This window comes from Scyliorhinus torazame, chromosome 10, assembly GCF_047496885.1.
Source record: "Scyliorhinus torazame isolate Kashiwa2021f chromosome 10, sScyTor2.1, whole genome shotgun sequence".
Classification (NCBI taxonomy): Eukaryota; Metazoa; Chordata; class Chondrichthyes; order Carcharhiniformes; family Scyliorhinidae; genus Scyliorhinus; species Scyliorhinus torazame.
In genome coordinates, this window is record NC_092716.1 from 196,895,530 (window position 1) to 196,919,429 (window position 23,900).

The 23,900-nt window shown below is 44.7% G+C and overlaps 1 protein-coding gene across 4 annotated transcripts in view; it reads right to left on the reverse strand.

Annotated features, from left to right (window-relative positions):
* The window catches only part of hipk3a (homeodomain interacting protein kinase 3a), a 334,036-nt gene that overhangs the window by 48,862 nt on the left and 261,274 nt on the right, over positions 1-23,900 (reverse strand). For all 4 annotated transcript variants that reach the window (XM_072466227.1, XM_072466226.1, XM_072466229.1 and 1 more), the window contains 2 exons: positions 2,410-2,529; positions 1,180-1,266 (listed from right to left, as the gene is read on the reverse strand). In XM_072466227.1, coding sequence (XP_072322328.1) covers positions 1,180-1,266; positions 2,410-2,529 — 207 coding nt within the window. The remainder of the gene's footprint in view (positions 1-1,179; positions 1,267-2,409; positions 2,530-23,900) is intronic.

Below are 23,900 nucleotides of genomic sequence, written 5' to 3' on the forward strand. Positions count from 1 at the left end.
GTCAAATCACCAAGTGTCTTTAAGACAGAGATACACAGGTTCTTGATTAGTAAGGGGATCAGGGGTTATGGGGAGAAGGCAGGAGAATGGGAATGAGGAAATATCAGCCATGATGAATGGCGGAGCAGATTTGATGGGCCGAGTGGCCTAATTCTGCTCCTATGTCTTATGATGCAAATGATAGAAAGAAATTCCCCTATTGCTCCCCGTGTCCACTAATATTGTGTAGTTGTTTTTTTCAAGCTGAAACCCTTTGTGCAGGGAATACTCACTTAGACTAGCCTAATGGGCAACGGCATAAGAATCCAAAGACTGCTGCATAAATGCCAAGAACATTTTTACAAAAGAACCACACACATGATCAACATTTCCTCCTATGCAACAGGTGGATCGGCAAACTATTGAAGAAATGAACAAATAAGCGATAGAGAAAGGACGAACAAATAAAAGAGAAAGATTTATAATGTAATAAAACATCCCAAATGGCTTCACAGGAATGTTATGAAGCAAAACTGGGCACCTTAGTGTCGAAAGGTTAGGTGGGGATATGGGGTTACGCGGGGAGTGGACCTAGGGAGGGTGCTTTTTCAGAACCCACCCTACGTCATCCAATCCAATTCACATATCCGTCTCTCTCTCTCACACACACACAAGTGGGAGAGGCGGACTAACTAAATTGCTCGAGCAGTGTGTCGGCATGAACTCAAAAGGCAGAATGGCCTCTGTCGAGGCGGCAACCATTTTATGCAAGGACCTATTATTGAGAGTCTCAGTGCACTTAAAGAATGTCTTTGGAAAAGAGTGTAGAGAGGCAGAGCACTTTAGGGAGGGAACTCCACAGCATAGTGTCTAGGCAGCTGAAGACATGCCCACCAGTGGGAGGATGATGGAAATCGGAGATGCACATGTTCTTCATAAAATAAATGTAATTGATTTTGTAAAATACGTGAACATACCTTCTTGAGAATTAAAAACAAATGTCTTGTGATCATAGATAGCCCAGAACACTTTCAAATTGACTGAAATTGTGAATGCGGTCACTCTCCGGGCATTTATTCTGAAATGCACAGAAGCGAAGGAATGCCCTCAATGATCCGGCTCTCTACCCTAATACAGCAGGTTTCCAACTGGAGGCTGCACTGTCAGCATGATAACTAATTCTTGACTGCTGATACTTACATGCGCTATATCATCCAAACAACCAAAGATATACTTTCTGGCTTCTTTTGACTTCATCCCTGTTTCTGCCTCATGCTCTTCTGGAGTCTAAAGCAAAAAGAGAGGTTTGAAAAAAAATTAACAAAAAATATTCAAGAGAAAGAAAACCCAACAAATTTACAGCTGACTTTTATTTAGCAGCCCTGGTTATTTTGTTCAAGTTTTTATGCCAGCAGTTGAGTTAGATCATAGATCATAGAATTTACAGTGCAGAAGGAGGCCATTCAGCCCGTCGAGTCTGCACCGGCTCTTGGAAAGAGCACCCTACCCAAGGTCAACATCCCCACCCTATCCCCATAACCCAGTATCCCCACCCAACACTAAGGGCAATTTTGGACACTAAGAGCAATTTATCATGGCCAATCCACCTACCCTGCACATCTTTGGACTGTGGGAGGAAACCGGAGCACCCGGAGGAAACCCACGCACACACGGGGAGGATGTGCAGACTCCGCACAGACAGTGACCCAAGCTGGAATCGAACCTGGGACCCTGGAGCTGTGAAGCAATTGTGCTATCCACAATGCTACCGTGCTGCCCATTTTGAGTTGTTTCAAAATGCAGGCCTCTAGTTCATAATGGTGACAATCCAGCCCTTTCCATTTCTCATTAGTGACCACAAACCTCCTAACATCAGCTCTCTGAAAGTGCATGCTGCATCTTTAATGCCAAGAGGCAGGAGTTAACATTGGAGAGAAACACACAACTAAAAATACCTCAGGAGCAGTAATGCCACAATAGTAAACCAGAAACAGTCATGCTCAGAGTATCCATGCTAGTCAGTTATGATTCAATTTTGCATTGATAGGGTAGATACTGAAAGAATGTTTCCCCTTGTGGGAGAGACTAGAACTAAGTACGGGACCCAGTTTAAAAATAATGGTTCTCCCATTTAAGACAGAAATGAGGGGAAATGTTTTCCTTGAAAGTGTCATGAATCTATGGAGCTCTCTTCCTCAGAGTGGTGGGGGCAGGATCATTGAAAATTTTAAAGGCAGAGGTAGATTGATTCCTTATTTGTCAAAAATCTAAGGGTATCAGGGATACGCAGGAGTGAAGTTGAGGCGACAATCAGGTCAGCCATGATCTTATCAAACAGCAGAGCAGGCTCGAGAGGCTGAATGGCTACTCATGCTCCAAATGCACATGCATCAAATTTTGATCCCAGTTCACAACAAGTTTGAAAATTACCTTCATTTTCCACCCTGAATACGATGATTCGGTCTCTGTCGAGAAGAACCGTGTTGTTTTTGTCCCCACATTTAATAGATGATCACCTGGCAACCCTTGTGTTTGTGAAATGTAACGTATCTGCGGAATAAAATAATAAATTAATTACTCCATGTGGTAAATCTAGTGAAATGTGTGTAAAGCATTCATTTTTTAAAAATAGAACATACAGTGCAGAAGGAGGCCATTCAGCCCATCGTGTCTGCACCGATCCACTTAAGCCCTCACTTCCACCCTATCCCCGTAACCCAATAACCCCTCCTAACCTTTTTTGGTCACTAAAGACAATTTATCATGGCCAATCCGCCTAACCTGCAAGTCTTTGGACTGTGGGAGGAAACCGGAGCACCCGGAGAAACCCACGCACACACGGGGAGAACGTGCAAACTCCGCACAGACAGTGACCCAGCGGAGAATCAAACCTGGGACCCTGGCGCTGTGAAGCCACAATGCTATCCACTTGTGCTACCGTGCTGCCCCTGAAACACGGAGTGCTTTATTGGAACAGTTATTTGTTCAACACTTTTGCTAAAAAAGAACTTCTCTTTGTTGGGCCACATGGTAAACACCATTCAATAATTCAATAACAACTACAGCAGCCCGAAGTATCTTGTCCCCATTTACCCTATCCCCTTCCCCCAAAAATCATCTCATTGCTTAGTACATTAAGATTATTTGCAATGTGCTTGAATGGGTGCTGCTCCAACAACACTCAAGAAGCTTGACACCATCCAGTACAAAGCCTGATCATCCATCACCTTAAACATTCAATCCCTTCATCACCAACACATAAATGGCAGCAGTGTGTACCATCTACAATGTGCACTGCAGAAGATTCTTCAACAGTACCTTCCAAATTTGGGATCTCTACCATCGGGAAGCCCCAGAACAGCAGATACATGGTAACACCACCACTCGCAAGTTCCCCTCCAGACAGTACTCACCATCCAGACTTGGTTGCTTGGCCAAAATCCTCAAACTCTCTCCAGAACAGCACTGTGGGTGTACTGACATCACATAAACTGCAACAGCTCAAGCAGGTGATTCACCACACCCATCTCAATGGTAGTTAGGGAAGGGCAATAATTGCTGTCTTTGGCAATGACACTCGCACCCCACGAATGATTTAAAAATAACATTCCTTCTATATATCTTAGTCTTTACCACAACACAGACACTACTTTGAAGTTAACATTTCACTATTTGGAATACAGCCAGCTCAATTAGGGAAAAACTGTAGATTACCCCCGTACTATCTAAAAACAAACATGAAAATTATCATGTAATATGTGACAAACCATTTATTTTACAGGATTTCATGCTATGAAGTAAATTAAGGTCCATCGGACAGTGTCCTGTGGTGCAGTGGCAGCGCCCCTACCTTGGAGCCAGAAGCTAGATTTAGATTTATTGTCACGTGTATCGAGGTACAGTGAAAAGTATTGTTTTGCACACAATCCAGGCAGATCGCTCCATACATGAAAAACATAGGACATTACAATGTAAATACATAGACATGCGAGGCATATGGAATATAGTGCTACTACCGTGGAGAAGATGCATAGAAAGATCAGTTCAGTCCAAGTTCAAGTCTTGGTGCCACTGAAGGCGTGTTCATAACATGGCCTATCAGGCTCATGATCAACCAGCAAATCCTTCCAATATGCCCAAGGCAGGCACGAAGAACAGGAGAGTCTGCAGTATCTTGCCAAGTATAACCATGGACCACCACATGTAAATCCATGGTTGCCAATGCCCTGTTAGAGCATGAGACCTGCGCGAGAGTTCTCTTGGAGGCCTAAAAGGCACAAGCCCGCCCTTGAAAGACATTTTACCTGACGCCTCCAAACAAGCAGTGATCAGTGAAATGTCAAGCCATTTTCAGTCTGACTGATAAAAGGCCCTGTCTATCGAAAGTCCTGAATCAGGGCTTCCTGACATTGAAGATCAATTTTCACCTGCAGAACACCACAGCAAAATTTTAAGATGCTACCCATGGTCCATTTCACAAAAACTCTTTGTTCCGGATTGAAATCACATTATCCTTTCACTGCAACATATCTCCTGGGCTCCTCTGTTCCTGGTTTTCATGCAGCTTATTAAAAATGCTCTGAGATTGAATGATTGGAGATTGAAAGTTTGAACAGGGTTTGGAACTCTATTTGCCTGATGGGCACTTTGTAAAGAAAGAAAGGTTTTTTTTCAAAACAGAAGGTTAAAAGTACATTTCGATGCATTATACATTGATGCCGAGGGGAAATGTGGCAGCGCTGATGAAGCAGGAAGGAGGATTTGAACGTGTGATACACAGGTAATAAGATGGAATGCGTCTAATTGGAACATTTTAAATTTGTGTTGCTAATTTATAAGTTTGTAGGCCAGCAGGTAGGATCCTAGCCAACGGTGACTTTGCACTGACTACAGACACGATACGTATGAATGCAGTTACTGTGGGGAAGAAAAGTAGCAGGGCTAAGAATCACACGTTACTCTCATCACATCAGCTCAGTGACTACTTACAATCTTCTGCAATGATATAGCATTGATACATGTTGTACAAGGTGTACTATCGTCCAAACTCAGATCAGATTTCTTTGGCTTACAAGTGGTTAAGGTCCTAATTTGATATCAGGTGCAATATTGCTTGTAGAAGGTCCTCATCAAAAGCCACATCCCTCGAGGACCTTTAGCGCAGTATCTGATCTATCAACATGCTTTTACTCTGAAGCTTGTGCTTCGCTAGCAGACACAGCAAATGCAACTCTACAATCTTTCCTTCACTTTGAAAAGAGCTTGTGGCATTTCTGGGCTAGAACGTTAGCAGAGCCTGTGAACATTTTATGAAGGGCACATGCCAGTGAGAAAAACTGGAGTTGCAGACAAGAATGAACGAGTGGCACTCTACACATGCAAGATTAAAGCGACACTGCCATCAAACCAAGAGAGTGGACTTCCATTTGTGACATTCCACTGGCTGAGTTTGAATACGCCGAGTTAAGCGAATTGGCATTCAGTTGCTGTGCCAAGGAGATTGTGTCATCACACTTAACACTCCAGCTATGTGCAGAGTCATCATGTTTATACATAGAAATCATAAATTTAGAAATACATCAAGATCCACTGCTCAGTGTTGAAGTGCTTTGCGACATAAATAACAGCATGCTCAGATGTATTTCTTCTTACATAAAGTTTTACAGCACAAAAACAAGTCACTTGACCCAACAGGTTCATGCCAGTGTTTGCGCTCCACACACACCTCCTCCCACACATCTTCATCTGAGCCCCATCACCATATCCTTTTCTACCTCATGTGTCTATCCAGTTTCCTCCTAAATAAATCTGTTGTTCACCTGAACCACTCCTTCTGGTGACGAGTTCCACATTCTCACCACTTTTTGGGTAAAGAAGTTTCTCCTGGAATCCTAATTGGATTATTCCTGACTTACATACATTTCATCAAGAACTGGAGGTCACAGATTCAAAGTAAGTGGCAAAAGGAGTAAAAGTGAGGGCAGGAAAAATATTTTCACTGAGGGGCTGATTGGAATCTGGAATAAAATTCCTGAGTGGGTGGTGGAGGCAGGTTCAATAGAGGTATTCAAAAAAGGAATTGGATTGCTATCCGAAAAGAAAGAATGTGCAACGTTACAGGGATAAGGCTGGGGAGGGGGGGTTTGGTGGAATGTTCTTTCAGAGAGCCAGTATAGACTCGGTGGGTCGAATGGTCCCCTTTTGCGCTGCAAAGATTCTGTTACTGTTGTCCCTAGTTTTGATGTCACCTGCAAGTAGGTGCAGCCAGTCTATGTCTAACCTAACAAACTAATTAATTATCTTGAAGAGCTCCATCAGCCAGTCTTACAAAATTAAAATGTTGGAAAATTGAAATAAAAACAGAAGATGCTGGAAACACTAAGCAGGTCTTGCAGCAACTGTGGAGAGAGAATCAGAGTTGAATGTTTCAGGCCAATGAGCTTTCTGTTTTTATTTTAACCCTCCCCCTCTGTTTCCCTTTTCTAGAGGGAAGAGCCTCAAGCCTGTTTAATTTTTCCTGATTGTTCTAACCTCTCTGTTCTGTTGTCATCCAAATAAATCTGCTCTATTCTGAGTCAGTTGCAAAGCAAGGGTCTTGGCATTGATCTCTTAAGAAAGCTACCCACAAAGATCTTGCGATCTCTAGTTTGGTTTTTCTCTTTCCTAATGGCATTTTAAATTTCATACCATGACAGGGTGATCTCTCAGTGATGCCAGAAAGCAGGGAACATTGAAATATTTACACATTGAAGCCTTCACACACAGCAAACCAGGAAGTTAAAAGCATTTAAGACCATTAACATTTAATTTAAATTTTCAGATAGTGAAATACCATTTGTGATTTTATTTAGATATCAATATAAACAAACTTTACAAATATATATTTTATAACATTTGTGTTTTTAAATATCATAATGGAGAAGTTAGGTTTTCTGGGTCAAAGAGGGCGTTTAAAAGTAACCCTGAAGATAGTACACATTTTAAAAACTTAGTTATATCTGTGATAACGTAAGAATTAATATATATATTTTATATCTGTTGCCATTATGTTTTAAAAGCCGGATGATCAGGTATATATATATATATATATCTTTTGCAGTAATATTGTTAAATAACCTATGTTAAGATATTGACTCTGTGGTTGCAAAATGTGCAATTAAGATGCCATAAAAGTGACAATCATTCCAACCATGTATATTGTTTACCTATACAGGGCTAAAGAAATTTTGTTTATAGAAAGTAGATTCCCTGGGGTTTGGATAATTCAGGGGTTGTGGTTAGCACTAGTAAGATAGTCATAACCTAGTTAGTGGGATAGAGATGATGTAATTAATGGGAGGAGCCAGGTCTGTAGCAGGCAGTATAACTTTTAGTTTTGTAAGGAGCTTAAAGCTGAGCAGAAGCTTTTGCCAAAGGCTGTAGGGTTAAGCAGTCATCTTTCAAAGACAGCAAGACATGCAGCTGGTGTCTGAAAAGGTTTTTCTCTCTCTATGAACATTCTATCCAAGAAATCTCTATCCAGAAGAGAAGTAGTATCCCTGTGTTTGCTAACTTTATTTACAAGTGGCATTTGACCTGTGATGGACTTTACTTAATTGGAGATAGAGAAGGCTAGAAGCTAAAATATTTCCTTCTATTGTTACGAATTGTTTAACTGTCAACTGTTAACCATTTTTCTGTCACGTCAATGTAGTTTAAACCTGTGCTAGTAATAAATAGTTTTAATATACCATATCCCTATTTTCCAGCGGCATCACTCCTGCAGCAAAGTATCCTTTTGTCAGTTTTAGAAATTAAAATAAAAAGTATTTGAGGTTCTTGTCCAGTATCCTAACAAATGTTTGGGTCTGGTCCTGGACCTTATCTCAACTCATTCAGCAAAGCATAACTTTTTCAAGGGTTGCTATTGCAAGAATGGCAATTCTCTTGAATCCTATTGATTTCCATTGATTGCAGTGAGTGAGTCTGGAGGGGAAAACATCAACGCGCCATCTGGAGAAGCATAGAATCACTGACAGCAACTTTGGGATTCTGCGTTATTCTGCACTTTTGCTAGTGCCAGGGTTTCTCTCAGTTTCAGTGGAGCAATGATAATGAATGCTAACAGTTTTGCCATTAATACTGCCGCAAAATTCGAGCCAATATGGAAGCGAGTTCTAAAGAAGGGTCATACGGACTAGAAACGTGAACTGTTTCTCGCTCCACAGATGTTGCCAGGCCTGCAGAGTTTATCCAGCATTTTCTGCTTTTGTTTCAGATTTTCAGCATCTGCAATATTTTGCTTTTATTTATGGTAATATGCATAGTACGCCAAGTGTGGCCTAACCAAGATTCAATGAAAGTCCATCGTAACTTCCGTTTTTCAATTCTGTCCCTCCAGAAACAAACCCCAATGCTGTGTTTGCTTTTCCCATGACCTTACAACCTCTTGACTTTCAGAAATCGGTGTATCTGTCCTCCCTTTGTCTCTCTGTTTCTTTACTCCATTTAAGCACTTCTACCAGTTAAAACTTTCTGCCTGATATTTGCAAAACATCAGTGTCCTTATCACAATAATCACTGCAGAAAGGTGCAGAAACGTGCCTTCACGATGTCAAGTGCTTTATATACAAGGTTTACAGTGAAAACCTTCATGAGTGAACACAAGAATGGGAGAAGAGTCCATGACTGGTGTGGGGGACACTGAGGCAGCAGTGCTAACCACTATGCTACCATGCCATCCAGAGAAAAAGTCCACTTGCATCTAAAAAAATATCCATTGGAAACCTTCTTCAGTCCATCAGGAATATCTAAATGTAAATTTGAATTCAAATGACAGCTCTCTTTTTGGGTTCAAGCCTTACTCCACTGGCTGAGCACATAACCTAAGAGGGCATTTACGAACGAGTGAACTGCCAAAAGTCATTAAATGTCATTAAAAGTCATGGGCAGCATGGTAGCCTTGTGGATAGCACAAATGCTTCACAGCTCCAGGGTCCCAGGTTCGATTCCGGCTTGGATCACTGTCTGTGCGGAGTCTGCACATCCTCCCCGTGTGTGCGTGGGTTTACTCCGGGTGCTCCGGTTTCCTCCCACAGTCCAAAGATGTGCGGGTTAGGTGGATTGGCCATGCTAAATTGCCCATAGTGTCCAAAATTGCCCTTAGTGTTGGGTTGGGTTGGGTTACTGGGTTATGGGGATAGGGTGGAGGTGTGGACCTTAGGTAGGGTGCTCTTTCCAAGAGCCGGTGCAGGCTCGATGGGCCGAATGGCCTCCTTCTGCACTGTAAATTCTATGAAACTATTCTATGAAATGGTTACAGCAGATTCAGTCTGCCTTGCCTGTGTCAGCTCTCTGCAAGGGCTATTGACCAAGTCCAACGCCCTTGCATTTTCCTTATAGTTCTTTTTTTCTCTTCCGATAATTATCAAATTCTCTTTTAAAAGCCATGATTGAAGCTGCTCCACCACACCCTCAGGCAGCGCATTCCAGATTACAATGACCAACATGTAAAACAAATTCCCTCAGTAGTTGTGTCTTTTACCAATCACCTTAAATTGGTATTCTCTGTTGCTCAACCCTTCAGCCAATGGGAGCAGTTTCTCCCTATCTACTCTTTCCAGAGCATTCATGATTTTCAATGTTTCTACCAAATTTCCTCTCAATTTTCTCTTCTCCAAGAAGAACAGCCTCAGCTTCTACAATTTATCCACGTAACTAAAGTTCCTCAACCCGAGAACCATTCTCATGAATCTTTTTTTGCATTCTCTCTAATGCCTTCATATCCTTCCATAGTATTGCATTTCAGGCTGAACAAGTTAGATATGGATGTTCATAATAACCATCTCGCATTTATACTCGTGTCCCTGTTTATAGAGCCCAGGCTCCTGTATACTTCATTAACCACTTTCTCAACCTGCCCTTCATCCTTCAATGATTTGTGCACATATACCCTCCTGCAACCCCTTTAAAATGTTATCCTTTAATTTTTATTGCCCCTTCTCCCTCTCCCTATCTAAATCATAGAATCATAGAATTTGCAGTGCATAAGGAGGCCATTTGGTCCATCGAGTCTGCACCTGCCCTTACAAAGAGCACCCTACTTTAGCCCACGTACCTAACTTATCCCCGTAACCCAGTAACCCCCACTTAACCTTTTTGGACACTAAGGGCAATTTAGCATGGCCAATCCACCTAACCCGCGCATCTTTGGGCTGTGGGTGTAAACCGGAGCACTCGGAGGAAACCCATGCAGACACGGGGAGAAGGTGCTGACTCCGCACAGACAGTGATCTAAAAGCAGGTGGGGGAGGGGAGTCAACTCAGGCCAATCTAAAAAGAGCAACTTGTAACTCACTCCCAGTGAGCCAGAGAAGACACAGCCTGAGTGAGACACAACCAAGAGTGAGTTTGGGAATCTAGGTGGGAATTCGAAGCTTGGGGGGGGGGGGGGGGGGGAAAGAGGTGCCTTTTTATCCCTAGTAAGTGACTGGTAAATAGTTTTTCTTTTTCATTGTCTAATTTATTTATTTTTTCTTTTGTTTTTTGGAATTGTAGTTGTATAAGTTTACCTAAGGTTTAAGACATGGCAGGAAATCCCAGTCCCATGTCATGCTCCTCGTGTGCGATGTGGGAGTTCAGGGACACGTCCACTGTCCCTGGCTCCTTCACGTGCAAGAAGTGTGTCCAGTTGCAGCTCCTGTTAGACCGCTTGACGGCTCTGGAGCTGCGGATGGACTCACTTTGGAGCATCCGCGATGTCGTGGGTAGTGCGTTTAGGGAGTTGGTCACACCGCAGGTGAAAGTTACTGAGGGAGATAGAAAATGGGTGACCAAAAGATAGAGCAAGATTGGAAGGCAGTGCAGGTGTCCCCTGCGGTCATCTCCCTGCAAAACAGATATACCGCTTTGGATACTGTTGAGGGAGATGGCTCACCAGGGGAAGGCAGCAGCAGCCAGGTTCATGGCACCGTGGTTGGCTCTGCTGCGCAGCTGGGCAGGAAGAAGAATGGCAGGGCTATAGTGATAGGGAACTCAATCGTAAGGGGAATAGACAGGTGGTTCTGCGGACCCAATCAAGACTCCAGGATGTTATGTTGCCTCCCTGGTGCAAGGGTCAAGGATGTCTCGGAGCGGCTGCAGGACATTCTGGGGGTGGGGTGGGGGGGTGAACAGCCAGCTGTCGTGGTGCACATAGGCACCAATGATATAGGTAAAAAACGGGAAGAGGTCCTACAAGCTGAATTCAGGGAGTTAGGAGTTAAAACTAAAAATCTCAGGATTGCTACCAGTGCCATGAGCTAGTCAGAGTAGGAACGTCAGGATAGATAGGATGAATGCGTGGCTCGAGAGATGGTGCAAGAGGGAGGGATTCAAATTCCTGGGGCATTGGAACCAGTTCTGGGGGAGGTGGGGCCGGTACAAACCGGACGGTCTGCACCTGGGCAGGACTGGACCGATGTCCTAGGGGGGGGGATGTTTGCTAGAGCTGTTGGGGTGGGTTTAAACTAATGTGGCAGAGGGATGGGAACCGGTGTAGGAAGTAGGAAGGTAGTAAACAGGGACAGAAACAAAAGGCAGTAAGGGGGAAAGTGTAAGGCAGTGAAGCCATAGACAAAAATCAAAAAGGGCGACAGTACAAGGTACAGTGACTGAGGGGAGCTCAGTGAATAGGCCCAGTAATACTAAAAGGAATAAAACGGGAAGTAAAAACATTAATGGTAAGTAAAGCGGCAGGTTGTTACATGAAGATATGGGTTCAACGACAAGGAAAATTAGGAGAAAAGTTAAGAGGAAATATAACTTAGGAGAGGTTACTGATCGAGGTGTTAAGATTCAAAACAGAGGTAAAAAACAAGCCAACATAAGTGTACTTTATCAGAATGCTCGTAGTATTCGGAATAAGGTAAATGAGTTGATGGAGCAAATCATCGTGAATGACTCTGATTTAGTGGCTATTACTGAAACATGGTTAAAGGATGGTCACGACTGGGAGTTAAATATCCGAGGGTATCAAACTATTCGGAAGGACAGAGTGGATGGTAAGGGAAGTGGTGTAGCTCTGTTATTTAAGGATGACATCCGGTCAATAGTAAGGGATGACATCGGTGCTATGGAGGATAAGGTTGAATCCATTTGGGTGGAAATCAGGAATAGTAAGGCGAAAAAGTCACTGATAGGAGTAGTCTATAGGCCATCAAATAGTAACATTATGGTGGGGCAGGCAATAAACAAAGAAATAATGGATGCATGTAGAAATGCAGTTATCATGGGGGATTTTAATCTACATGTCGATTGGTTTAACCAGGTGGGTCAAGGCAGCCTTGAAGAGGAGCTTATAGAATGCATCCGCGATAGTTTCCTAGAACAGTATGTAATGGAACCTACGAGGGAACAAGCGGTCCTAGATCTGGTCCTGTGTAATGAGACAGGATTGATTCATGATCTCATAGTTAGGGATCCTCTCGGAAGGAGCGATCACAATATGGTGGAATTTAAAATACAGATGGAGGACGAGAAGGTAAAATCAAACACAAGTGTTTTGTGCTTAAACAAAGGAGATTACAATGGGAAGAGAGAAGAACTAGCTAAGGTAGACTGGGAGCAAAGACTTCATGGTAAACAGTTGAGGAGCAGTGGAGAACCTTCCAAGAGATTTTTCACAGTGCTCAGCAAAAGTTTATACCAACAGAAAAGGAAGGACGGTAGAAAGGGGGGAAATCGACCATGGATATCTAAGGAAATAAGGGAGAGTATCAAATTGAAGGAAAAAGCATACAAAGTGACAAAGATTATTGGGAGACTAGAGGACTGGGAAATCTTTAGGGGGCAACAGAAAGCTATAAAGAAGAGTAAGATAGATTATGAGAGTAAATTTGCTCAGAATATAAAAACAGATAGTAAAAGCGTCTGCAAATATATAAAACAAAAAAGAGTGGCTAAGGTAAATATTGGTCCTTTAGAGGATGAGAAGGGAGATTGAATAATGGGAGATGAGGAAATAGTTGAGGAACTGAACAGGTTTTTTGGGTCGGTCTTCACAGTGGAAGACACAAATAGCATGCCAGTGACTGATAGAAATGAGGCTATGACAGGTGAGGACCTTGAGAGGATTGTTATCACTAAGGAGGTAGTGATGGGCAAGCTAATGGGGCTAAAGGTAGACAAGTCTCCTGGCCCTGATGGAATGCATCCCAGAGTGCTAAAAGAGATGGCGAGGGAAATTGCAAATGCACTAGTGATAATTTACCAAAATTCACTAGACTCTGGGGTGGTCCCGGCGGATTGGAAATTAGCAAACGTGACACCACTGTTTAAAAAGGAGGTAGGCAGAAAGCGGGTAATTATAGGCCAGTGAGCCTAACTTCGGTAGTAGGGAAGATGCTGGAATCTATCATCAAGGAAGAAATAGCGAGGCATCTGGATGGAAATTGTCCCATTGGGCAGACGCAGCATGGGTTCATAAAGGGCAGGTCGTGCCGAACTAATTTAGTGGAATTGTTTGAGGACATTAACAGTGCAGTAAATGATGGGGAGCCAATGGATGTGGTATATCTGGATTTCGAGAAAGCCTTTGCCAAGGTGCCACACAAAAGGTTGCTGCATAAGATAAAGATGCATGGCATTAAGGGTAAAGTAGTAGCATGGACAGAGGATTGGTTAATTAATAAAAAGCAAAGAGTGGGGATTAATGGGCGTTTCTCTGGTTGGCAATCAGTAGCTAGTGGTGTCCCTCAGGGATCAGTGTTAGGCCCACAATTGTTCACAATTTACATAGATGATTTGGAGTTGGGGACCAAGGGCAATGTGTCCAAGTTTGCAGACGACACTAAGATGAGTGGGAAAGCAAAAAGTGCAGAGGATACTGGAAGTCTGCAGAGGGATTTGGATAGGCTAAGTGAATGGGCTAGGGTCTGGCAGATGGAATACAATGTTGACAAATGTGCCATTATTTAGCTCTGAAGTAGTGTTCTTGGTTCCTATTTTGTGCACCTCTCGGTTGCTCGCCACTAGATTCTCCAACCTTGATTTGTTATTTGAGTCACCAGATGCTGCAAATCAATTTCTGCATCAAACATATTCTAAAAAATATTTTAAAAGTGTGTCATGTATTGAACATTTGGCATTAACAAGCTCACTTTTCTGCACAGTGCTGTGCAGTGCATTGCATTGCATCAAAACAGAGAGCACGATCAAAATTCCCCACCTATATAGGACTTAATCAAACGTCATCTCTTTTTGTTCAGATGCTTTTTTTAACTCCATCCTAGTGAAAGTAGAGAATGTCAGTCGAGAACCTAGGCTCATTTAAAAATAGCTTCTGCTGGTCTGAGGTAATGAGAGCTGGTACTGCCATGGGAAAGCGTGGGGTTAGTAGATGATAGGGGAGTGCAACTCAAGCACATTATACCTCTGGGGAAACACAGTAATTAGACAGATACTACACGTCTTGTGAGCGGATGTTTCAAGTACAAGTGCAATCCAGGCGATGCAGAATCATAAAATGTGCTGAATCCACATGAGGAAAAGAAAGAAAAATAATTCTTTAACTGTGTTTAAAAAATTGACGTTCTGCTGAACCGCCAAAAAAAGGCTGCTGCAAGTCACAAGACCACAAGACTGGCCCTTTGTTCTGGGAGCTACCACAAAGAACAAAATACTTCTTCTCTCAGTTTGTTGAATCTCACACCTCATTGTAAAACCCTTGTAATAATCAACAGCCGGGAAGTGCAAACTAACTGACTTCTCAACCTAAATTATCACAAAAGAGATCGAAATCCATTGTGCCTGCAGTGGCGTTAAATGATTCAACTCACACTGCTCAGATCCATTTCAAAAGAGGACCATTGATGGAACAATGGAATTCTGGCCAGAAATACAGAAACGGATTGTTAAGTTGTAATTAACCATGCATGGGCCATGTCACAAGACCCAAGCCTTTCAGACAGTTTTAACATTACACCTGTGGCCTCACAGGCAGACTGTTGATTTATCAACTGGAAAGGAGTCCAGCCATCCAGCTGAGTAGTTGGTCACCATCTCTCAACTCCTCGAAGCCTGCTTGATTTTGAAGTGTCTCGGATCAACAGCTTCCAATAGATCTAAGCACAGAAAGCCCATGTTAGGGTGCAATTCATTTCAAAGATTTCCAACTAGAAATTCATCAGAATTGAACTCAACCATGAAGTAAACACGCTCCGGACTTTGACTTCTCAGACTCTGAAAATCAAGTGAACGAATATTCATTTCTGTGGTTCTTGCACTGTTATTATCCATTGTTGTGAAACTCCTTTTTCTATTCCCCACCTCCCTCATTGTGAGTGTGCATGTAATGTGGAGTGTGATGTTGCGAACACTCCTCCCCCAGCTTCTGAATGTGGAGTAACTAATGTTCTGAGTTACTCATAACATGTGTTTGCTGCAGATTATTAGAAAATTGCATTACACAAACTGAAGGGGGGTGTAAACATACCACAGCATACTTTAAATATAATTCAGAACATCTTCTACTTGCAAATAGTTGCTGAGAAGTTTGTTCGTAACAAATGGAGGAGCAGGCCAATTGGCCCATCAAGTGTGCATTGGATCTTTTGAAGAGCAATCTAGTCAGTCCTGCTCTCTTCTCACATCTCTGCAATTTAATCGCGAGGCATTTTTTTCTGTTCCTTTATGAAGGCTGCATTTCAAATCAGGACACTGGGGCAGGAATTCCGTAGGGTAATGTCTTGGATCCAACTATCTTCAGCTGCTTTATTGAACTTCCCTCCATTATAAGATTAGAAATGAGGATGTTCACTGCTGATTGCACAATGTTCAGTATCCTCTCAGATACTGAAGCAGTCTGTGCCTACATGCAACTAGACCTGGACTGACATGTGGCATGCGTGTTACTTGCAATTTAAGTACCAGGCAATAATCATCTCCAACAAGAGAGGATCTAACCATCTTCCCTTGACATTCAAGGGTATTACCATCGATGAATTACCCATCCTCAAAATCTGGGGATCACAATTCACCAGAAGCCAAACTGGAGCAGCAATGAGGTCATATTCATAGAATAGTACAGTGCAGAAAAGGCCCTTTGGCCCATCGAGTCTGCAATATCAATAACTACCCCATATCTCACGATAATCCCACCTACCAGAATTTGTCTTATATCCTTGAATGTGATGTGTTTCAAACGCTCATTTAAGTGCTTTTTAACGGTTGTGAGGTTTCCAGCCTCCACTACCTTCCAAGGCAGTGCATTCCAGATTCCCGCCACCCTCAGTGAGTTTTGTTTCAAATCCTCTCGGAATCTCCTGCCCCTCACCCTAAATTATGCCCCCTTGTGATTGACCCATCAACCAAGGGGAACAGCTGCTTCCTACTTATCCTGTCCAAGCCCCTCATAGTCTTATACACCTCAATTAGCCCTCAGCCTTCTCTGTTTTAAAGAAATCAATCCAAGCCTATCCAGTCACTCCTGATAGCTCAGATGCTCCATCCCTGGCTACATCCTGGTAAATCACCTCTGTACCCCTCCAGTGCAATCACCTTCTTCCTATAGTGAGGTGACCAGAACTGCACAGAGTACTCCAGCCATAGCCTAACCAACGTTCTGTACAGCTCCAACATAACCTCCTTGCTCTTATATTCTGTGTCGCGACTGATAAAGGCAAGTGTCCATATGTCTTAACTGTCCTATTCACCTACTCTGCCACCTTCAGGGATCGGTGAACAGGTACCCAAGATCCATCTGTTTCACTAAACTTCCTAGTGTCCTGCCATTCATTACATTCCCTTGTCCTGATCTTCTTCCAAAGTGCATCGCCTTGCACTTGTCACAAGTAAAATACCATCTGCCACTGCTCTGCCCATTTGACCAACCCATCTATGTCTTCCGGTAACCTACAACCCTTCACTGTTAACCACCCACCAATCTTGGTGTTGTCTGCAAACTTGCTTATCGTTCCCCCCCGCCCCCCCCCCCCCCCCCCCACATTCTCGTCTATATCATTTATATATATATAAAACAAACAATCCGCACTGATCCTTGTGGTACGCCGCTGGACAACAGACTTCAGTTACTCAAACAGCCTTCTACCACTACCCTTTGTGTCCTATTACAAAGCCAGTTTTGGATCCATCTCAACAGGTTTCCATGAATTCCATGTCTTTCAACCTTCTCAATCAGATTCCATGTGGGACTTTGTCAAAGGCTTTGCTAAAATCCATATAAATTACATCAACTGCACTTCTTTCACCCACACACTAGGTTACTTTATCAAAAATACTATAACATTTGTTAGGCATGATCTCTCTCTGACAAAGCCATGCTGACTATCCATAATCAGCCCATTCCTTCCCAAGTGGAAATTAAATCTCCCCTTCAACATTTTCTCCAATAGTTTGCCTACCAATGGGAGACTCACTGATCTGAAATTTCCTGGTTTATCTCTACCACCCCAGTCCTCTGGCACTTCCTCCGTGGCCAGAGAGGAATTCAAACTGGTGTCAGAGTCCCTGCAATTTTCTACCTCGCCTCCCTCTGCAGCCTGGGATGCAATTCATCCGGGTCTGAGAATTTGTCTATTTTAAGCCCGTCAAAACCTCCAATACATCTTCACTTCCTATGTCAAACTGCTCCAGGTCCTCACAATCCCATTTCCAGGATTAGGTACCTACGACTTCCATCTCCTAAGTGAAGACTGAATAGAAGTATTCATTTAACTCCCTCGCAATGTCTTGTGGTTTCATACAGATTGCCTCCTTGGTCTCTAATAGGTGTAGTGGCAAAGCCACTGGATTAGCAATCCAGAGACCTAGGGTAATACTCTGGCGACAGGGGTTAAAAACCCTCTGCAGATGGTGAAATTTGAAATCAATAGAAAAAACGGAATTACAGGAAATCATGATTGTCATAAAAATCTATATGGTTCAAAAAGGGAGGGAAATCTCCCACCCTTACCATGTAGTTCTAGGCCCACAGTAATGTGGTTGATTCTTAAATGCCCCTCTGAAATGCCACTCAGTTCACGGGCAATTAGGAATGGGTGGCACCTGACTTCCAGTGACGGAGATGTGCTGAGTGGATGCATACCAAATCGGCACTTTTAGGTGAATTTTGCCCGAAAATCCGAAGACAACTTGACCTCAACGGTGAGAAGAAACGATCAGTACCAAAATGCCAGCAAACAGGAGCTCGAGGGGTCGAAGGGGCGGCAGAAGTGGCGAAAAGGGCCATGAGCAGCAGGCGGGCGAGCCACCGGACCCACGATGAAGGCCACCCAAGACAGAGGGAGACCGACAACCTGAGCGTCAGCACCCCCCCACCACCTGGAGACGGATGGAAGACCTTCCTCATGAAGGTGCTTACCGTCATGAAAGAGCAGATCAGGGTCGAAATCCAGGTGGTGGTGACAGAGGCGATGGACACCATACAAAAAACGATATTCCCAGTGGCTGCATGGGTTTCACCCCAACAACCCAAAGATGTGCAGATTAGGTGAATTGGCCACACTAAATTGCCCCAAACTGGAAAAAAATAATTGGGTACTCTAAATTTATAAAATGAAAACGATCGACGGGTTGAGGAAAAAGGTGGAAGTACAGGAGAGGACAATCTACAACCTAGAAAAAGCCTCGAAGGACTAGACAGAATCATCGCCTTGGAGGCAGAAGTTAAAAGGTTGGTGGCCAATCCAATCTATAGACTTTTATCCCTCTCGAGGCCCCAATTGTTATGGGTCCGGGTTTACAGAACCCCAAAGTGTTTCATGGAGTTCAACCGACCCACAAGTTTTAATAGATTATGGTGTGGGAAGCACACAGCGTACTCTCCAGGTGTGAAAGAGCAGAAATGAACAAAATGGTTTTTAAAAAACAATGTTTATTCTATGAACTCAAGTTACCCTTTTAAAAACAAACATTGAATATCTTAACACCCATTACTTCAAAGATAACCCCAGAAGACTACAACACTAAATAATCCTTCAAACTGTTCCTTTAAACATCCAAAAGACTTCAAACCTTCAAAAATTGGAACACATTAGGTTACAGTCAATATATTTATAGTCTTTGGATTTCAGAAATCAACAGACCAGCTCTGTGTTTCTTCCTGCAGCTCTCAGCAAAACACACAGGCACTTCCAGCTGGCTTCTCAAACTGAAACTCAAAAAGCAGAAGTGAGCTCAGCTCCCCCCACCCTCTGACATCACTTCAATAATATGATCAACTCCATTTCTTAAAGGTACATTGCTTAAACATCCATTTCTTAAAGGTACTCCCACATGACAGTTATGATTAGGGGAGAGGTTATAGCCTACAAGGCAAGTAGAGACAGGGAATAGAGGGGGGCGAGGCAACAACTGATTGACTCCATTCTGGAGGTCGACAGAAAGACGCTCTGACCATAAAGCTTCTGGCGGAGAGGGAAAAGTTACAAATGAACTTGAACCTGCTATCCACCAGGAAGGCAATGCACAAACCCCACCAAACAAGGGGGACTTTCTATGAACACGGAGAAAAGGCGAGCCATCTATTGGCTCACCAGCTGAGAAGGCAGGCAATCACGAGGGAGACAGCGCAGGTGAAGAATAGCAGAGGCAGACTGCTAACTTAGCCAAAAACGGTCAACCGGGCATGAGACCTTCTACCGAGGACTATACACCTCCGAATTCCCCGCCGGGGTCACGAGGATGAAACGGTTCCTCGATGGACTGGACATGCCAATCGTGAGGGCGATAGGCGGGGGGGGGGGAGCTGCAAACACCAACAGAACTGGGGACAGATCATGAAGAGTATCAACTCCATGCAGGCAGGGAAGATCCCATGTGTTCCCAGAGGACTTCTATAAAGATTCATACCAGCCCTGGCCCCACACTTACGGGACTCGCTAGCAAGGGGCACCCTGCTTCCAACGCTAACACAGGCCACAATATCGCTGATACCCACAAAAGACAAAGACTCAACAGAATGTGGATCGTACAAAACCCATTTCACTGCTCAATGTAAACACGAAGATACTCGTGAAAGCCTTGGCCAAGAGACTGGAGTACTACAGACCGGAGGTGGTCGCAGAGGACCAGACGGCCGTTGTCAAGGGTAGGCAGCTAACTGGGAACATAAGGCGACTGCTGAATGTAATAATGATCCAATCCGGGGAGAGAACCTCAGAGGGGATTGTCTTCCTGGACGCAATAAAGGCCTTCGACAGAGTTGAATGGAAGCACCTCGTTGAGGTACTGGAGCGGTTTAGGCTAGGGACGGGGTTCACCTCGTGGATGAAACCTACAATGCCCCCAAGGCGAGTGTTCGGACCAACACCACCAGCTCTCAATATTTCCAGCTGCACAGGGACATTCGGCAGGGATGCCCACTGTCCCCGCTCCTGTTCGCCCTGGCAATCGCTCGGTGAGTCTTGAAAGGCTGGAAGAGTATCCAGAGAGCATAGTGTTTCACTCTATGCAGATGACCTGCTCCTCTACGTCTCGGACCCACAGAACGGCCCAAAAGCAATCATGAAGCTCCTGGAAGAGTTTGGAGCCTTCTCGGGCAACAAACTCAAACTGGGCAAGAGCGAGTCATTCCTGGTGAACCAGAACGGGAGAGGACAGAGCTGGAGGGACTACCATTCAAACTAACCCAAAGCAAATTCCGCTACCAGATAGCCCATGACTGGACTATCCACAAGTGGAATCTGACCATTCTGGGGGGGGGGGGGGGAGGGAAAGAGTTAAAAAGGACCTACAGAGATAGGACGCACCTGCTTTCCCTAGCGGGGAGGATGCAGACAGTCAAAATGAATGTACTGCCGGGGTTCCTCTTCCTGTTTAGATCCATACCGATCTTCAATCCCAAAGCCTTTTTCCAAAAGATAGACAAAATGATCATGGCGTTGGTGGGGGCGTGGGTGTTAGAACCCAAAGATCCCTCAGTCGACACTGCAAAGGAGGAAAAATATGGGCGGCCTGGTCCTACCAAACTGGGCAACCACAGCCGAGGGGGTGAGGGATGGATACGAGAACCCTATATGGAATGGGTGAGGCTGGAGGAGTTCTCTTACATGGGAACAATCCACCTAGCCCTCGCCACGACAGTACTCCTATCCTCCCTCCCCAACGGCAAAGCACACACCCTGCCCAGTGGTGGTAGCCACACTGAGGACATGGAACCAAATGAGGCAGCATTTAGGTCTAACCGAGATGTCCTCCATAGCCTGCATCTGCAGCAACCACAAATTCCCGCCAGTCATGCTCGATGCATTCTTTAGAAAATGGAGACTGGACGGGGGGGACGCTAGCAGTCAGGGATTTTCACATAGGGGACAGACTCACGACCTTGGATGAACTGACAGAAGACCTGGAACAACTGATTGAACAGGAACTCTAGCACCTTAAACTTTCTTCACAAGGAGACGGCAAGGTACCCTCGGGCTCCGAGAGACACGTTATTGGAAGAGCTAATAAACACGGCCAGTAAAGGGGGGGGGGGGGGGACATCTATGGATGGTTGCTGGAAAGAGCAAGAACACCACTGGACGGAGCTAGGCAAAAATGGGAAGGTGAACTGGGGACGGAAGTGGGTTGGAGATTCTGGAACGAAGCACTGAGTAGGGCCAACTCCACTTCCTCCTGTGCTAGGCTAAGCCTCATGCAGTTTAAAGTGGTGCACAGAGCTCACCTAACCAGAACGCGAATGAACAGGTTATTTTTCTGAGGTGGAGGAAAAATGCGAACAGTGCCAGGGGAGCCCACATGTTCTGGGCCTGCCCCAGACATCCTAGGTTCTGGAGAGCCATTATGATGTCCAAGGTTGTGAGGGTGGAGCCGTGACCGAGAGTGGCAGTCTTCGGGTTGTCGGACCAGCCAGAACTACATATGGGGAAGAGGGCCGATGCCCTGGCTTTTGCTTCCTTAATCGCCGCCGGAGAATCCTGCTTTGCTGCCGATCAGCAGCACCAACCACAACTGCAGAATGGCTGACAGATCTGTCAGAATTTCTCCATCTGGAGTAGATCAAGTACACCATCGGAGGGTCGGACAAGGGCTTCCACAAAGTGTGGGGGCTATTCATCAGCCTGTTCCAAGACATGTTTGAAGCAAACAGAAAATAGGGGGGGGGGGGGGTGCGAGAGGGAGGAGGGACAGAGGAAAACAAACAAGAACACAGACAAGGGAGAGGTGCAGAAGGGAAAGGGAAGAGGAGGGAACCCAAAGGAGATACAGAGCATAACAAGGGGAAAAAAGGGAAGAGGAGAGGAAGCCCCCCACCCCCCACAAGGACAACAACGAAAACCATAGGAGAGGAGCGGAGCACAGTTTGTGACACCCAGGGCGAACATTAGTACTAGGGAAAAAACGGGGGGGGGGGGGGTGCGGGAAACAGGCAGAAGGAATGTATGTAAAAAGTTCTACAAATAAGAAGCATCATTATATGGAAAAACCAGGTGCACAATAGGTTGAGGGTTTTTTTTGTAAAAACTGAAAGAAGCCAATAAAAATATTTTTTTAAAAAGGAATGAGTGGTACGCCATTTGACATCAGTGCAAAGGAGGAGTGGTGTGTGGAGAACTGCAGCAATTCACAAAGGTTTCTCTAATAGCACCTTCTAAACCTACCTCTACCGTCACAGATGCGATGAAATAGCACCATTTAGACTAGTTCTATTCCAAGCCTCAAACCATCTTGGAAATCTATCAGCTCTCTGTCACTGCTGCTGAGTCAAATTCCTGGAACACTCTCCTTAACAGCACAGTGGATGTACCTACATCATGTGGATTGCAATGGCTCACCACTAACTTTTCAAAGGCAATTAGGGAAGGTAAATTAATGCTGCCTGCATCCCATAAAGTAGTTTTTAAAAAACTAATTGTGTAAATTAACTTTAATTCAGGTCATATCTTCTTCTTTTGCCAATCACCTTAAATGTGTAGATTTTGGATGGGCAGCACAGTGGTTAACACTGCTGCCTCATCTTCCGGGTGCGGCTATGCAGAGCTAGGTCGCATATTCGGCAGCTCCCGCTTGGAACGGACTTTTGGGCTCTTTTACAGGGCCCCCACGGCATTTGTTTGACATTTCCCGGTGTGGGAAGAAGACTGCAGCATTCCCCTGACGGTGTCCCCCAGAAATGTTGTGTCTTTTGGCTGCCAGACCCGGCAGAAACAGTGAAGGATTTGGCTTGATCTGCAGCAATAGACAGATGCCTCTTCCAGCATGCAGGCAGGGGAAGGGCAAGCTTAAAGCTGCAATCTGACTTGACTCTATCAAAGGTGAATTCTAGCAGCAGAGGGAACAACTGTGAAAGGATCTACCAAGGCCATTGAAGAGGAGGGGAGGAGGCTTCTGGTGGCGGCCATGGAGGAGTAGGTCGCGCATTCGGCAGCTCCCGTCTGGAACCAACTCTCAGACCTTTTTCAGGAGTTTCCATAGACTTTTTGGGGCAGACTGGTGAAGCAAACGCTGCCAACTTCTATGAAACGGACCAGAAGTGTAACGGCCAAAGGAGCGGCACTGGAGCAACGGGAGAAACGAGGGAAAGAAAACAAAATGGCGGCGGCCAGGGACAAAGGGGAGCTGCAGGAGTTCATCAAGCGCTGCTTCGAGGAGCAGCGCGAGGAGATGCGCAAAGAGATCTTGGCGCCTATGCTTTCGGCAATTGAAGGACTTGGGATCACGCAGAAGGCCCACGAAGCTAAGATCCAGGAGGTACAGAAATGAGTCAGTCAGAACGAGGATGAGCTCGTGGGCCTGGCGGTGAGAGTGGAGCAGAACGAGGTGCTACACAAGAGGTGGGCGGGAAGACTCGAAGACCTGGAGAACAGGTCGAGGAGAAAGAATCTGCGAATCCTGGGTCTCCCTGAGGGAGTGGAGGGGGCTGATGCCGGCGCATACGCAAGCACGATGCTCGAGACGATGATGGGCACGAAGGCCCCTTCGAGGCCGCTGGAGTTGGACGG